The sequence below is a fragment of the Gambusia affinis genome, linkage group LG04 (genome assembly GCF_019740435.1).
Source record: "Gambusia affinis linkage group LG04, SWU_Gaff_1.0, whole genome shotgun sequence".
NCBI classification, from domain to species: Eukaryota; Metazoa; Chordata; class Actinopteri; order Cyprinodontiformes; family Poeciliidae; genus Gambusia; species Gambusia affinis.
The window spans coordinates 24,722,331-24,737,535 of record NC_057871.1 but is presented as its reverse complement, the minus strand read 5'-3'; the positions used below and the strand labels follow the sequence as shown (position 1 = coordinate 24,737,535).

Below are 15,205 nucleotides of genomic sequence, written 5' to 3'. Positions count from 1 at the left end.
GGATAGAGTGACACAACGCTTCACTTGATTTATTCTAGTCAAACAAGGAAGACACAGCGCCTCCTAAAGGCACCAATCGTAACTGCAGTTACAGCGAGCAATGAGCGCTGCTGTGAGCCTATCCCACCACCATGGTCAGTCTGAAGGAGCCTCGTAGTTCAGAAAAACCCCCAGCCTGCAGTCACGGCAGAGATATATGGAGAAGAGACTCGCTCTATTTTGAGTCACGCATTCACAAAGCTTCCGGTGACGTCACTTAGCGACTTCTAACGACTTTTTACCGTTAGCAACGGTAAGAGTCAGTGGACTGAGGAAGCGGAGGTTAAGCAGCCAGAAATTTTACGTTATATCACTGCATTTACAACAGCAGGTAAGTTTTATGTTCCACATTTAAGGCATTACCTCTATAGCTAAGGTCCTTGTAGCAACATAATGAAAGGCAATGGAAATGTTCTTGCACTCAAAGCAAACTGTGACGCTTGTTGTTGTAGGTAACGGCGTAACTGTAAATTTAGAGAAGTCGTCGGTTGTTCATTGTGTCTCTAGTTAAGAATGTCACAAAAATTTCTAAGCAGTATTTCTCAAGATTAATAGTTTTTCCACCCGTCTCGTAAAATACGGTATTGCCCTGTAGTGGGCAGTTAAATGTTGCGTCCCGTTTCCTAGAAACGGGCACCGCGCTGACACCATCCTGCTTTCAACAATCCGCGCCTGTTTAAAAAGTCTACCTGCTTGTCCACAAGCTTGTCATGACTTTGTGGGATTTTTTTTTTGTTAGATATGTTGATACTTTAGAGGAGGGACGCACCATTACAATGTTTTAGATAGAAACAAAGAGGTAAAACTTTACATGTAAAAAACATTTCCCGCTTGATTTTCACATTTTAGACATTTTGATGTAATCATATCTAGGTGCTTTTAGTTGTTTCCCATGCAATGACTTCAAAAAAATTATGTTAACTTTGTGTTCTTATTCCTGTCAAAGGATTCATAGAATGTGATTCTATCAGTGACACCATTAATTAAAGATATCCATCCATCCATCCATCCATTTTCTTACACCCTTCTTCCCTAATTGGGTCAGGAGGGTTGCTGGTTCCTATCTCCTATCTCTGCGTTCCGGGCGAGAGGCGGGGTTCACCCTGGACAGGTCGCCAGTCTGTCGCAGGGCAACACAAAGACATACAAGACAAACAACCATGCGCACACACACTCACACCTAGGGAGAATTTAGAGAAACCAATTAACCTGACAGTCATGTTTTTGGACTGTGGGAGGAAGCCGGAGAACCCGGAGAGAACCCACACATGCACAGGGAGAACATGCAAACTCCATGCAGAAAGACCCCGGGCCGGGAATCGAACCCAGGACCTTCTTGCTGCAAGGCAACAGCTCTACCAACTGCGCCACTGTGCAGATATTTCTCGTAAAATACGATATTTTACAAAAATAAAATAAATTCACTTGTCATTCTGTATTATCCATTTAAACATGAAAGTGCTTTGATTTTATTAAAAAATGTGTTTCTAAGTCTGAAGGCTTAGAAACATACATACAGGTATATTAAATACCTGTATGTATGTTTCAGCATGGCCTCAGGTTCAGCGTCCTCCGCAGACGCGGAAGCCGCTTTCCAGAAGTTTGCAGTCCACGGAGATCCTCATGCGACTGGGAGGGAGATGAATGGAAAGAACTTTGCCAAGATTTGCAAAGACTGTCACATTATAGACGGCAAGAACGTCACTTCCACTGATGTTGATATAGTTTTCAGCAAAGTCAAGTAAGACTTAGGACAGGATTCATCTTCTCAAAATATTAATGTTAGCAAAGAGTCCCCGCAACAAAAACCAGGAATGTCTGTTTCATGTTTGGTGATTATTCTTACTTGTTTTCTTTATTTTTTTGGAATAAATCCTCTACATTGGAATAACTATTTCAGCACAGTATGTGGTTTTATTTTGATAAAGGCTGTCATTACAGCAGCATTTATTAAAGAACTACCCTTTTTACAAAACCAAAAAATAACTCCACATAAGTGATGCTGTTTATATTCACACAAAGCTTCCATATGACATTTTCAAGTTTATTTTTGAAAAATAGAACAATATGTATTAATAAATATTCACATGGAAATATACTTGAGATTATTGGCAGTTGGCTAATTCCTATCTCTAGTTCCATTGGCAGGTTGGTGTTAAAGCACAATGACAGATAAAACGGAAAAAATAGTAATAACAGGGTTTATCCCTTTTTTAAAATTATTTTTAAACCAGGGCAAAGACTGCTCGTGTCATCACATTTGAAGAGTTCAACCAGGCCCTGATTGAGTTGGCTCCAAAGCGATTCAAAGGCAAGAGCCCACAGGAGGCTATTCAGCATATGTACGGTCTGGTTGCTGGGCAGGATCCTGCCAATGCTGGAGTCACTGTAAGTATAAGCAGGTCATATCAACGCTCCCTTCAGCACCCTCATGGACCCCGAGTATTGGATAGATTTCTGACTGACTTGATGGGTCATTTTCATTTTAACTGGTAAAAAGAAAGAATAGATTTTTAAAAATTGTGTTACTCATGTTAACACCAGCAGATGGTGTAAACATGTGCAACAGAATGTATGTGTTGTGCCATGAGTAACACGATACATACATTTAGGTATGTCAAATGCTATTGTTTACATCCGGAAATTTGTATACATTTACATATGTGAATGGATGTAAGGGTTAGGGTTAGAACAACCTCCTCACTGGAACATCTAGTGTTCTCTCCCTCACTATTGTTTTCTTTAATTAAAACTTTTTACTGACCTGTGAAATGTGATACTTTTGGATTCTGGTTTTCTAGTCGCCATAGTGTTGACAATTAGGAGCAAAACGTTGCGTCCTTTTTTCTTTTCTATATCACGCATACGTTTACGATTTAGCTCGTTATGTTAAAAAGTTGACAGCTAAAACCAGTGGTATTCGTCATCATGTGTCAATGTGCCTATTCTACCCACAATGCAGTGCAAGTTGACAGTGTGTATTTCATGCGTTCCTTTATTGTATCTGAACTGAATGAACTGTTTTGCATGTAACTCTACTTACTCCTTTAGATTTCACATCGGATGTTTTCTGCTTTTCGTTCCTTCTTAGAAAATTTCAAAGGTAGGAGGAGTGGACAGACTGACGGACACATCCAAGTACACCGGGTCACACAAGGAGCGCTTTGACGAGTCAGGCAAAGGGAAAGGATTATCTGGGCGTGAGGAACTTACAGACAGCAGTGGATATGTGTCTGGTTATAAGGGCAGTGGCACTTATGACGACAAGGTCAATAATGGATAAGCAAATAAAAAGCTTGCAATGCACTTGTATTTGTTGAGAACAATATAAATGAGTATGAACTGTAAAAATATACATGTAATATTGGATGATATGAGTGAAAAACATGTCACGATATAAGCGTTTCATATCATTGGATGTCAATAGCTATCGATTAGCTATTGACAGTTATTGATTAGTTTTTAGCTTTAAATAGCCTAAATGCTGCCAAACTGTTGCAGTCATTTTTTAAGCACTCAAATAAGTTATGCATTCATGAAAAAGCTACAGAAAAATTGCTACCCACCCTGATATATTCATCCTAACTATTACTCTAGTGGCAATAGCAGTGAAATAAACTACGCCTGTTAAAAAGACCTCCTTGATGCCTGAATGTGAACATTTGATCATTCAAGATCAAAGAAAAATAAAGTTCTGGTGGAAAAACGACAATTCATATGATTTTTAAACTCCTAACTCTGTTTCTAGCAATAATTATGAGAATAAACGGTTTTTTGAGTTAATGAACTGTTTAGGATGTGACTGTGTGTTTTAAGTACATTGCTTTTCCCACAATATAATAATTTTCCAAAATACTGAATTCTGGGTTTCCATTACCTATCAACGACTAATACTGCAAAAAATAAAGACTTGAAATATTCCGCTCAATATTTAATAAATTTGCAAAATATATAAATTTGAGTGAAAAAAAAAAAATTTTACTTTTGATGATATTCAAAGTTTTTGAGAAATATCCGCATGTTTATTAACATAGAGTTCTGAAGTTTCTTTCCAGCAGATGGCAGCACTGTCTAAGGAATGTTGACAAGGAGTTCCATCCATCCATTTTCTATTCACCCTTGTCCCTAATGGGGTCAGAAGGGTTGCTGGTTCCTATCCCCAGCTAACGTTCCGGGCGAGAGGCGGGGTTCACCCTGGACAGGTCACCAGTCTGTCGCAGGACAAACAACCATTCACACACACAAACTCACTCACACCTAGGGAGAATTTAGAGAGCCCAATTAACCTGACAGTCATGTTTTTGGACTGTGGGAGGAACCCGGAGAGAACCCACCATGCACAGGGAGAACATGCAAACTCCATGCAGAAAGACCCCTGGCCGGGAATCAAACCCAGGACCTTCTTGCTGCAAGGCAACAGCTCTACCAACTGCGCCACTGTGCAGCCCTTGACAAGGAGTTAATGTCCAGTATTGAAATCGCCTTGTCAGCTACAGCCAACACAGGGCCCACAGACACCAGGAAACCCTCACAGATCACATGACTCACCCAGAGGGCGCATCCTAAAAGTAACACTCAACATCACTGAGCTAGGTGTAACAATATTTATGTTAATTGTTTGCTTTTTACCCGAGAATAGCTTTTAAATTACGTACACAATGATACGAAGCCCCCTAGGGGACATAGGGAGAATTTATTTCTTTTTTGCTATACCTCGCAGTAAGTTTTGGGTTCCCTCGCAATATGCTTTCAATATTGAAAGCATGTTGAAATATGCTTTCAATATGCTTTGCAGCAATATTTGCTGGTCTGTTTTGAATACAGTCACAAATGTCAGTTTTAAATTCCAAATACATACACATATAAAGAGCCTCTGTGTAAACATGTTCATTCTTAACTCTTTGGTGCCAAAAGATTTATTGAAAATCGATTTATTCACTGCATGTTTATGTCTGTTTGTGTACGGTTGAGATGGAACTGCACATGAAATAAATCCAAATAAATCATCTCTTTAAACTATTCGGACTAGCAACACAAGAGAGACAGAATCAAAACTGTCAGATGACTGATTACCCCACAATAACAACTCAGAAATAGTCCAAATAGTAGTAGTTTATTTCTTTCCTTCTTACGGAAAGTTTCTGTTTACATCACAGGTTTGTGGTGCATTTCTATCCTAAAGAAAAAGATATAAAATTTCAGATATGTCACGAGATATTAATCTTCCCACAGCTACACTGGAACAACTTATTAAGGATTCCTGCTTGATGATCAAACACTTATTTCACTCGCTATCATGCACATTTTAAAAACATGTCATGGATTTATTGGAGGTTCTGTCCAAACACTAGTTTAAACTATTGTTTTAAAGTAGACAGTGTTAATTTCCTTGACAAATCTACAGGAGACAAAATCTTGTTTCCAAAAAATATTGTGAATAAACAATTTTTTCCCAAGGAAAAATACAATAAAATAAAGAAACACAAAGTTTGTACTCAAATTCACACTTCTGCATTTTAGTTCTGTTTTTAAATTGGATTTATTCAGTGCAGCACTTTGTCAATGAAAGGCCATTTTGAAAATTACATTGAGTCACATTGCACTACTTTACTTTCAGTAGGTTCAAATATTTCACGAGATATCTGAATCTACTGATATCTGTATCTACATGTCCTTAAATATATGCAATGAAAGGAAGTTTAACAGCATGTCCAAGGAGACTATAAAAATTACTCATTGTATGCACAAGTTTTCAGAAAGGCAGAGAGAAAAAAAAGTTTTGTCAGCACATTTTGCTCCCATGCTCACCAGAGCCAGCCACAATTGTTTGTAAAAGTTAAGAGAACTCAGCTTCCTATTTTGTGTCTTGTGCAATGCACTCTTTCACATATCAGAATGTTTACGGGTTTCACAACATAGAAGTCTATTAAAAACGATGCAAACAATAAGAAATTTGAATGAGGAAAATCGAATGAAAGGCTGTGTCACAGCTGTTGAGTTTAACGGGTCTTATTTTTTGGTTTTGCTAAAGATGGTGTGAAAACATAACTTCCTGTGAGAAACCATGTCATTTCAGAAGAATGTCTGTGCACGACGTTTTCTAAAAAGTAGTCGCAATGGAAACTTTTTATTTGTGTGTGAGAGAGCAATGGGTGGGTGATGGTAGGGGGGGAGTTACAAGAAATTGAGGTTTGCGCAATATGTGGTTGGAAAGAAAAAAGGCATTGGATGTAAAAGTAATATTAATATTTTGTCACCGAGGTATTAATTTCATCATTAATTGTTTTTTTATATATCATTTCGTGATAAAAACACTTCTTCTCTCTACCAGCTTTTCAAATCGAGACACCAATTCGATTTTTACCCATTATTCTTGGATACTAGCGTTTCGGTACAGCTCCCACGTTCTTACCCAAGGAGTTGAACACACTTTTCAGAAAAAAACAAACTTTTATTTTCACCTTACTAATTCAAGCGGAAACCTGTACAAAAATATGAAACCTGTTTATCAAAGCTAAAAGGCAATTCATTTAACTTACAGAATGCAGTAAAACGTGAATGATTCTTAAACATTTTTCATGTATTCATTATTTTACAGGCTTTACAAACATAATATTGCTGGTAAAACATGTCAAAAATGACTGTCTTCTGAAAAATATATTCCCATGCAGTAAATAAAAACTCTTTCCTTTTCCAGATGATGGATTAAACAGCGCTTTTGACATGTTCAAGGGTTGTAGGATGTTGTGTTAAAGCTTCATAACCCTTCCTTAATCTTCCCCACAACTTTAAACTGGACCTGATTTTCCTTTGGGTGTCATGATGCTGTGTATTCACAAAAAAATTAAATACACAGCATCAAAAAACCCCAACTCTAAGTCCTTCACTTCTATGTGATTTTTGTGAATAACATTGTTTTAAAATGCCAGAAGTGTAAATTTAGATAAAAAATACATAGTTACAGAATCATGGGTTTAAAAGAGAGTGAGTGACAATCAAAGTATTTATTCTATAACTTGGCAGTCCAGATTGCTCTGGACACCGGTGCTATTCAGAATGTAAACAGTCTTACAGTCGGAAAGTTGTTTCATGGGTTTATCTTTGCTGATTATTTTGAACGTCTCATAAGGTGGAATGAGCACCTCTTGCTCACTGTCTCCGAGCTTCGGGTATTTTTTCAAATAAGCCCCGTGGCAGGTTCTAATTTTAAAGCATGTAGTCTTACCAAACCTCGTCAGAGCTGATGAGTTGGAGGAGGAGGTAAAAGTGCCGAACCGCATCACTTTGCTGACAACGCCAGTGAATTTGGATTCGGTTCTGCGGAAAGTTGTGTGACATTTACTGTCACTGGTTTTGAGGATCTGTATCGCTCTGGTCAGCCAGAAATGTAAAGAATGGAACGGAAAGGTCGAACCGTACTGTGCTCTGTTGGTCCGGACTGCTTTGTTGAATGTCTTATAGGCGTTTTCTGGCCCTCCAGCTGTGTAGGCACAAATTGCTTGCAGGTGATCTTTTGTTAAAGCCTCATCTCCTCTCTCTCTTTCTTTGATTTTCTTCTTTGCACACTTTTCTGCTCGACTCCACATGTTTTTGAAGTCCTCCCTCATTTCCTTTTTGAAGTATGTGCCCTTGACCTTTGCTTCCATCTTTGTAGCGCAGGTGGAGTACATGTCATCAACTGAATTGTCAACCATGTCCAGGGGGATGGACTGATCATCTTGTGTAATGAAGGTACCTGAGATCTACAGGGAAAGAGACAAAAAAAAAAGTAAATCCAAATGAATCTGTTGTATTTGCTTACAAATTTTTCAGAATATTAACTCAGATGGGGAAAAAACCCATCAGTGTAATCATCTCCCATATCAAGACCAAGTCTTCATGAACCAAAATAGATCAATTTAATGTAGTTTTAATTATATCATAACCCCTTTGTGGTATTTTGTGGTGAATTTGCCTCAAGCAAAGTTTTTATACCATGGATGCCTGTAGATGCATATTCTATACAAACCACTGAAAGCTCTTTTCTACCTTCTATTAGTCATTTTTATGCTCAATTATGTCTAAGCTAGCTAATTTTCATACAATACACCTAAACATGTGTATACTATATGTGCTATTTTCAAATGAAAAACTACTGATAATCTGACAAACGTATTGTTTGATTATTTTTAAATTAGTGATTTAGTATTGGGTTGAAGGCAAAAAAATGTTGGTTAGTGCCTTTTCTAAAAGCGCCAAGGTATGATAGGATTTTATGGTTTCAGGAACCGTAACAGTAAAGATGGGCATTTGTTGTATCAGTTATTGTTTTTGTGGTAAAAAAATAACACAATATTTTTTGTGTTATCATTGGAAGAACTGTAATTTCTTGCAGAAATAAAAAAAAACTGATTGCAAACCCTAAAAATCTACAGTATGCTATGGACATTGGGACAGTTTCTTTGGACTCTTTCTATTCCTGATTCCGCATCAGTACTTATTAATATATGCTAAAAAAATCAAAAGCTACAATTATGTTTTATTTAGTGGTTCAATTATGCTTTATTATGTAGGTGGTCCGCACAAGCAGCCTATCTGAGTAATTTTAGTATTTGTGTTTGTGGGGGCTCTCCCTGTATGCAAAGACAGATATATTGTCAAAAATATTTTTTTTCATCTTTAATGCAGTGAACAGTGTAAAATATTGTGTCGAAGTATTTTTGTTCAATATCAGCCATTAATACCCAACAGTTTGGTTATGACTGATTCACGGCTTTTTGTGATCATTTGTTGTAACATTGTTCAGTGATTACATCGTCAAGGAGAAGTGCACATATTACATTCTTGATATCTAGATTGAGACTCTGGAATAGATTATATTTTACACTTGAACACCAAACAAACAGAAGCTCCTCTTACCTTACGGGTGCATAGAGGAAGCGTCCAACCAAACAGCAAATACAGAGAAACAAAAACCAGCATGTTGGTCTTCATGACTGCAGTCCTGCAAGAATAAGTTCAGACATGTAAAAACTGATTTAGGACTTTAGTGAAGGTTAAACAACAACAACAAACAAACAAACAAAATGTAATTTACCCCATACAACAATCAGAGGTCTTTGAGATGACTAAGGGTTATAACCACCCGGTCCATCATTTTCTTTCTCTCTCTCTCTCTCTCTCTCTCTCTCTCTCTCTCTCTCTATTTCTCTCTCTTTCTCTCAGAGGTGGTCTTCCAGTTGTCTCACACTAACTGAAGTAAAAAAAAAAAAAAAGCATTGTTAGTGTTAGTAACGACAGAATAAGTTTGGAATAAGTTAGGGTGACCATATTTTCATTTGGGAAAACCGTTGGACCGGGGGGGGATAATCCAGGACACGTTGGACCGGGTCCTGCAAAAAACAGGACATTTCCTCACTTTCTAAAAATATCCCGGGACGCCCGGGACAGGACGTGAAATACAGACATGTCCCGGGAAATACGGACGTTTGGTCACCCTAGAATAAGTAATATTTTAGCGAGTCTCTAAACCAAACTACTACTGTCGTGGGCAAGTAGAAATTAAATGTATATTGCTTTGAGAAACACATCCAATCACATTCATGTGGTGGAAACAAGCAGGAAGTGTGTCCTTAAAAACATGTAGAAATGAAAGGAAGTTTAAGGAGACTATAAAAATTACTGGCAAGTGTTGTTACAAAACTACAGCATGTGTTAAATCAGCAGATTGACAAATCCTTTTGTTACTATCAATAACTGTTATTGGTCTCACATACTAAAAGTTAGCTTTAACTTTTTAGCCGTTTTAGAAAATCTACCATAAGAGCTGGGTAGATTTACTAAGGCTTGCATCTGCCATGTACATCTACGAAGTGAAGTTCTGTCCATCTTTCTAGAAGTCCACTCACACCTGAAAATTGTGATAATTTTTGTGCACAACCTAAGAGACATGTCACATACGCAACCTTCTGTTAAAGGAAATGAGGTTCATTTGAACAAGAAAGGTGACACATCAATGCATCTGCGACTTGCAGTTGCAACCTGACAAACCGAAGTGTTAGATTTTGAAGGAAGGTTTATCATCATTGTCCGTAACCAAACCAAAGTTAGGAGGAGTGAGAAACCGCTCTTGACTCGAGGCGTGAATTAGTAGTTTTGGAAATTTCAGTTTGAGAATTTCAGTTCTGCTCTGAGAAATGAGAAACTAACACAGAGGTCCTTTTAGAGAAAGGCAGGAAAAGATGCATGAGAGAATATGATAGTGTGATTTTACAATCCCAGCAGATGGCAGCATTGTTAAGTGATTTTGTTTTCCCCGTTCTGTGACGTTCTCAACACATAAACCTCCAGGAGGGGGGAATGCAGTTTGCTTACTTTAAATTGATTTTTAGTAGAAGTTGCCAATAAAAATCGGTTTCGAGGATAATGTCAGCCCCATTACGGCGATCCTCTTGATACCGATAGAAGCCTAAGAATAGAAATAAGGAGGGAGTAAAAGTTGTTTTTCGTGGAAGAATTTAAAATGTAACATATAGATGTGTGAAGAGGGACTCTGGTATTTTATCTGAGAAAAAAAACGGTAGAAAGATCAATGTGATGGGATGCAGAGTGAATTTATAGGCAGGGGATGTTAAAGTTGTGGCGCGCTTGGAGGCATTGATGAGGAGCAGATATTTGGTTAAGCTGAAGCGCACCCTGGAGAGCCAAGTGAGAACAAAACAATATGGCAACGAGTGTAGAGGGAGCAGAATAAAGAAGAGACTTGGTGTGTTTTGAGCATACAAAGAATGTGTATAGAAGCAGTTGGGTGAATTACTTCACCATTCCCAACTGAGGAAAAAAAAAAAGAAGAGAAAGGATATGCATAGTTTGGACGGCTATGAAGATGTAAGAAGAGGGGAAAAACCGGGGAAATATTGAAAGAGCAAATGGTTACCAGAGGACAGAAAAGAAATTCCCCACAGGAAAAAGAGAATGAAACTTTGGGAAATGTGAAAAAGGACAGGTGGAAAGAATGAAGGAAAAAATTGATGAAAAAAAATCATGATTTAAGAAAATAAAATGTAGCAAAGCAGCATAAGAGAAGATGAGAAATAAAACACCGGCAAAGTACAAGTGGATGTGGAAATACTGTAATACAATGAAATGATAGACAGACAGACACATGCATAGATAGACAGACGGCCATGTGGAGGAAAAGTTAATGAAGCTGAAGGTGAATATTTAGGTGTTACGTGTCTCTCACTCACCTTATACCAGATGAAACACAGCAGAAAGTCAGCATGGACTTGCATAGACTGTATTATTCAGATGAGAGATGCTTTACCAACCACTGTGCTGTTAGTGCCATGCAGTCAGCTTCTGTTGCTCCTATGTGGAAACTCAACATCCCAACGTTTTGCAAACCTAGCTGCAAGCTCTTTCAATGGTCGTACTAAACAAATATATACATATATGAAACAATACAAACGGGCAAAAAGAAAGGTCTTTACAGGGATCGAAATCAGGATGTCACACGCCAAAGTGTAGAGTATAACACTATAACATTCACCAGGAATGAATTCACAATTAAAGGCACCGGTTTCTTTTAGACATGGCTGTTCCCCCAAAGTGAAAGGCTGGTCAAGGGAGGATTCATGGGAGAGGATTATTTAACTCGGATATGCAAATATGTTATCAGATCAACTGTCATTCAACAAAATCTGGTCTTCATTGAGGAGGAAGAAAGTATTTGCTAACGGGAAGCCAAAAGAAGTCCTGTTTAGAGTTTACCGTGAGTCATATTTGGGTCAGAATGAACATGCAAAGGAAGGCGCTTTAGCCTGGCCATTGGGCGACGCTGCCAATGGTGGTAGGAGTTCATCCCATAACTGTGGGGGTTGTCGGTTCAAGTCCCCTCTTCGTCCGTCTCCATCGTTGTGTCCTTGGACCAGACACTTCACCCGCCTTGCCTGCTGGTGAAAAAAGAGACTGTTGCGGCACCAACTCTATAAAAAAAAGATGAAAAAGATTTCTTCAGACGTGAGCCGCTGGTAGAGATACAGCCCAGAACTGTTGCACCTGAAACCGAAGCGAAACTCAGTTCTACAAAGTAGACTGACTTTATGAAGTTTGTATTTGAGGAGTCGGAAAAAGTTAAACAGGTCTGATAATCGCAAACACTCCAAACAGACAATAAAAATGACACAACAGGTTTTCTGACGACTTTGACTTCTTGATGAGAACAGAGTTATGTGAGTCTATCAAAGAACAAACGCAGAGAGGAAAGCCTGGAGCGGAAAATAGTATAAGAAACATTGTTTGAGACTTGGAGAACTCTTGATGGAAACTGCAGAAGCGAACTATAAGGAAAGGTTTTGAAGACCTGGGAATCAGAGCCAGTTAATTTAGAGGGAAGGGACAGATGTGCTTGGTGAGGTAGAAGGTACTATTCTGAAGTGGGTCACATATTCCCCAACTCTGACTTGAAAACAGTGGATGTGAGTGTGTCTGTGCATGTTTGCACAAAATACAAGTCAAACACCCGTTGACAGAGCCCAGATGTTGTGGCAGGTGAGCAGAGACTGCACCGTGTTCTCTCAAGGCTTTTATTTTTTCACTTTCACTTTTCTTTGATCTAAGCGTCTTCTCGTCCACCCGATCCCTTCGTGGTTTTGGCAATTTACTTTGCCTGTTTTCTCCGTACCTTTCTCTTGCTCAAGGTAAACATAAAATGTTTTTAACAATTCTGTGGAATTATTAAAGGCTGAAAAGAAAAGTTTGGTTTTGAAGTGAGGTGGAGACGTTTGTGCTTTACCTGCAGCTGACAGCAGTCGGAGGGATCTGGGTTTGGAAAACGAGGGGGAATGGAGACAGTCAGTTGTAAAGCTTGGCTCGTCTTCTTTTTTCAAACAGCTCTTGAACTTTTTTCACTTACCTACCACCAGTGCCTCCATTGCTAACTAGAAACAACAAATCAGAGCCAGGAGGAGGGTCTAAGCGCTGTCAATCACAACCTCGGGCTTGATACCCTGAACGTTCAGAGTAGTTAGTTTGGTGGATAAACGGTTTTCCTGTAACAGTCGGTTGTTTCTCCACCATTAACACATTGAGTAGCAAGTATATGAGATTGATTGACATTGCTAAGACCCTCCTCCTGGCTCTGATTGGTTGTTTTTAGTCAGGAGTGGAGCATTTGTTCGAACAGCAACAATAGCTCAGAGAATGGGTGGAAAAGCTCTTTCACAGATTATCTGTCTCTTACTATACTGTCACAAAATGTTGACACTTTTAAAATAACATTTTTTTTAATGAAAGTTACATACTGCAGCTTTTAAAAACGATGTTTCAATATTACCTTCATCTACTATTAAAATTATTTTGAGATCTGAGAAAAGTAATTGTGTCATAAAGGTGAAAGCGAGAAATCTGTAGGGGGGCAAGCACTTCTTCACAGCTCTGTAATCAAATAAATGTCTACAACACTCCATAGTGCTGCAAGCAATCAAGCAAAATCATCGCCATGACTACCGAAGTTTCAGCACCACCTGGTGTAATTACCAGTGACGAATTAAAACAAAGTGTTTAGCTACCTTTTACCAGTTTAGGGCATTATTAGGTCAAAAGAAAAACTTTACAACATGCTTCACCTGATGGGGTAATACTGTGAGAACAAATCACTACGTCATATTGACGTCGGGTTTCAGATTTCTCATGAGCGATAACAAAGATGTTAAAGGCACAATAAACTTAAAATTAAGTCAAACCCGTTAACACATGAAAAACAGCCTAACTCCTTCAGACATTTTCATCCATCCATCCATGCTGGTGTCTATCTCCAGCTACGTTCTGGGCGAGAGGCGGGGTTCACCCTGGACAGGTCGCCAGTCTGTCGCAGGGCAACACAGAGACACACAGGACAAACAACCATTCATACACACAGTCACACCTAGGGAGAATTTAGAGTGACCAATTAACCTGACAGTCATGTTTTTGGACTGTGGGAGGAAGCCGGAGAACCTGGAGAGAACCCACCATGCACAGGGAGAACATGCAAACTCCATGCAGAAAGACCCCGGACCGGGAATCGAACCCAAGACCTTCTTGCTGCAAAGCAACAGATCTACCAACTGCACCACTGTGCAGCCCAGACATTTTCTTTTAGTGTATATTTTACATAAATGATAGACGCAAAATGTCCTTAATCATCCCACAGCATCTTGTGCAGCATTTTGTAGTCGATGTCCAGTCCGAGGTAAAACGGTTAATAAGCTTGGAAGCTCAATGAATTTTAAATCTCTGTCCAATAGTGCCAAACTTGCAATGCTGTTTTGTACAGATTCAATTTTCCACCTCGACGACCAGCCAGTTAGCATCGTTCCAGTGACAGTTTAGGCAGGTGCCAGTTTTATTTGCTATGCTTTTCATGCTGTATTCTGCCTTTCTGATTTGTACATGAACATATCCGCCGATTTACCACATAAGCCTTGTTTATTTCAGCTTCAGAGAAACGCATCAATTTCTATCAAAGCATGCTTACTGGGATTCTTGTTTCAATCTTTTTTTTTATCTCTCTTTGTTTTTCGTTTCGCAGTCCTACTATTTGTGCTTCTTCTTTAATATCAGGCAGCGCAGTGTGTCAGTGGCAGCAGTCCCCAGTGTTGTGCTATCACTTTCACTTGCCTGCTGTACTTCAAATGAACTGCTCAGAGGGTAACAGTGGTCGGGAGTCAGGAGTCACACTGAAGGCTTCACAACTAAAGGTTTGTACATGAACAACTTTGTACATGTTTGTGTGCCTAGCTAATTATTCAGAGCAAACTGGCTGAGGATGATTAAGCAGGAGGTGGAAACCGAGCCCCACTGCATGGGATCTGGAACTGTTGGAAATAAATAACAGGACGCGCCGCAGTTAAGGGAGCAGACGACATGGACTGTGACTGACAGAGAAAGAAAAAAATAGATGAGACACAGTCACAGTCACGTTACAAAATAGGGCTTCTGGAAAGGGAATGCAACGTGTGGAGCAAAAGGGAAGATAGTTTGTATCGTTATATCACATCATAACGTTAACAGGCAGGAATTCACTGTAGAGCATATCAACTCTGCACAAATCTGATGTAGAATTTCATACGCATTTTATGAAAATACCACAAACCATTTCTACAGGACGTGAGATGCTGTCTACCTCATCTCCCCTTGTGTTGAC

General features: G+C 39.0%; 2 protein-coding genes across 2 annotated transcripts; one reads left to right on the top strand and one right to left on the bottom strand.

Annotated features, from left to right (window-relative positions):
• The first annotated feature begins 262 nt into the window (after positions 1–262).
• LOC122829372 (tubulin polymerization-promoting protein family member 2-like) lies at positions 263–3,345 on the top strand. The gene is made up of 4 exons (XM_044113862.1): positions 263–370; positions 1,589–1,780; positions 2,274–2,427; positions 3,131–3,345. Exons 2-4 carry the CDS (start codon positions 1,590–1,592, stop codon positions 3,320–3,322), a joined length of 537 nt encoding a protein of 178 aa, XP_043969797.1. The 5' UTR covers positions 263–370; position 1,589; the 3' UTR covers positions 3,323–3,345.
• A 2,186-nt stretch (positions 3,346–5,531) lies between these two features.
• Positions 5,532–9,193, bottom strand: LOC122829359 (erythroblast NAD(P)(+)--arginine ADP-ribosyltransferase-like). The gene is made up of 3 exons (XM_044113844.1): positions 9,116–9,193; positions 8,938–9,022; positions 5,532–7,781 (listed from the first exon to the last, which is right to left on the bottom strand). The coding sequence occupies exons 1-3, from the start codon at positions 9,118–9,120 to the stop codon at positions 7,044–7,046; spliced, it is 828 nt and encodes a 275-aa protein (XP_043969779.1). The 5' UTR covers positions 9,121–9,193; the 3' UTR covers positions 5,532–7,043.
• Between the last annotated feature and the right edge of the window lie 6,012 nt (positions 9,194–15,205).

What these genes read in the sequence shown, in the direction of transcription:
- LOC122829372 (XM_044113862.1), top strand. Translation starts at nt 1,590, where the DNA reads ATGGCCTCAGGTTCAGCGTCCTCCGCAGACGCGGAAGCCGCTTTCCAG. An exon ending in ATAGTTTTCAGCAAAGTCAA is followed by an intron (nt 1,781 to 2,273) that starts GTAAGACTTAGG and finishes TTTTTAAACCAG; the next exon opens with GGCAAAGACTGCTCGTGTCA. An exon ending in CTGCCAATGCTGGAGTCACT is followed by an intron (nt 2,428 to 3,130) that starts GTAAGTATAAGC and finishes GTTCCTTCTTAG; the next exon opens with AAAATTTCAAAGGTAGGAGG.
- LOC122829359 (XM_044113844.1), bottom strand. An exon ending in TTCCTCTATGCACCCGTAAG is followed by an intron (nt 7,782 to 8,937) that starts GTAAGAGGAGCT and finishes CTTTCCCTGTAG; the next exon opens with ATCTCAGGTACCTTCATTAC.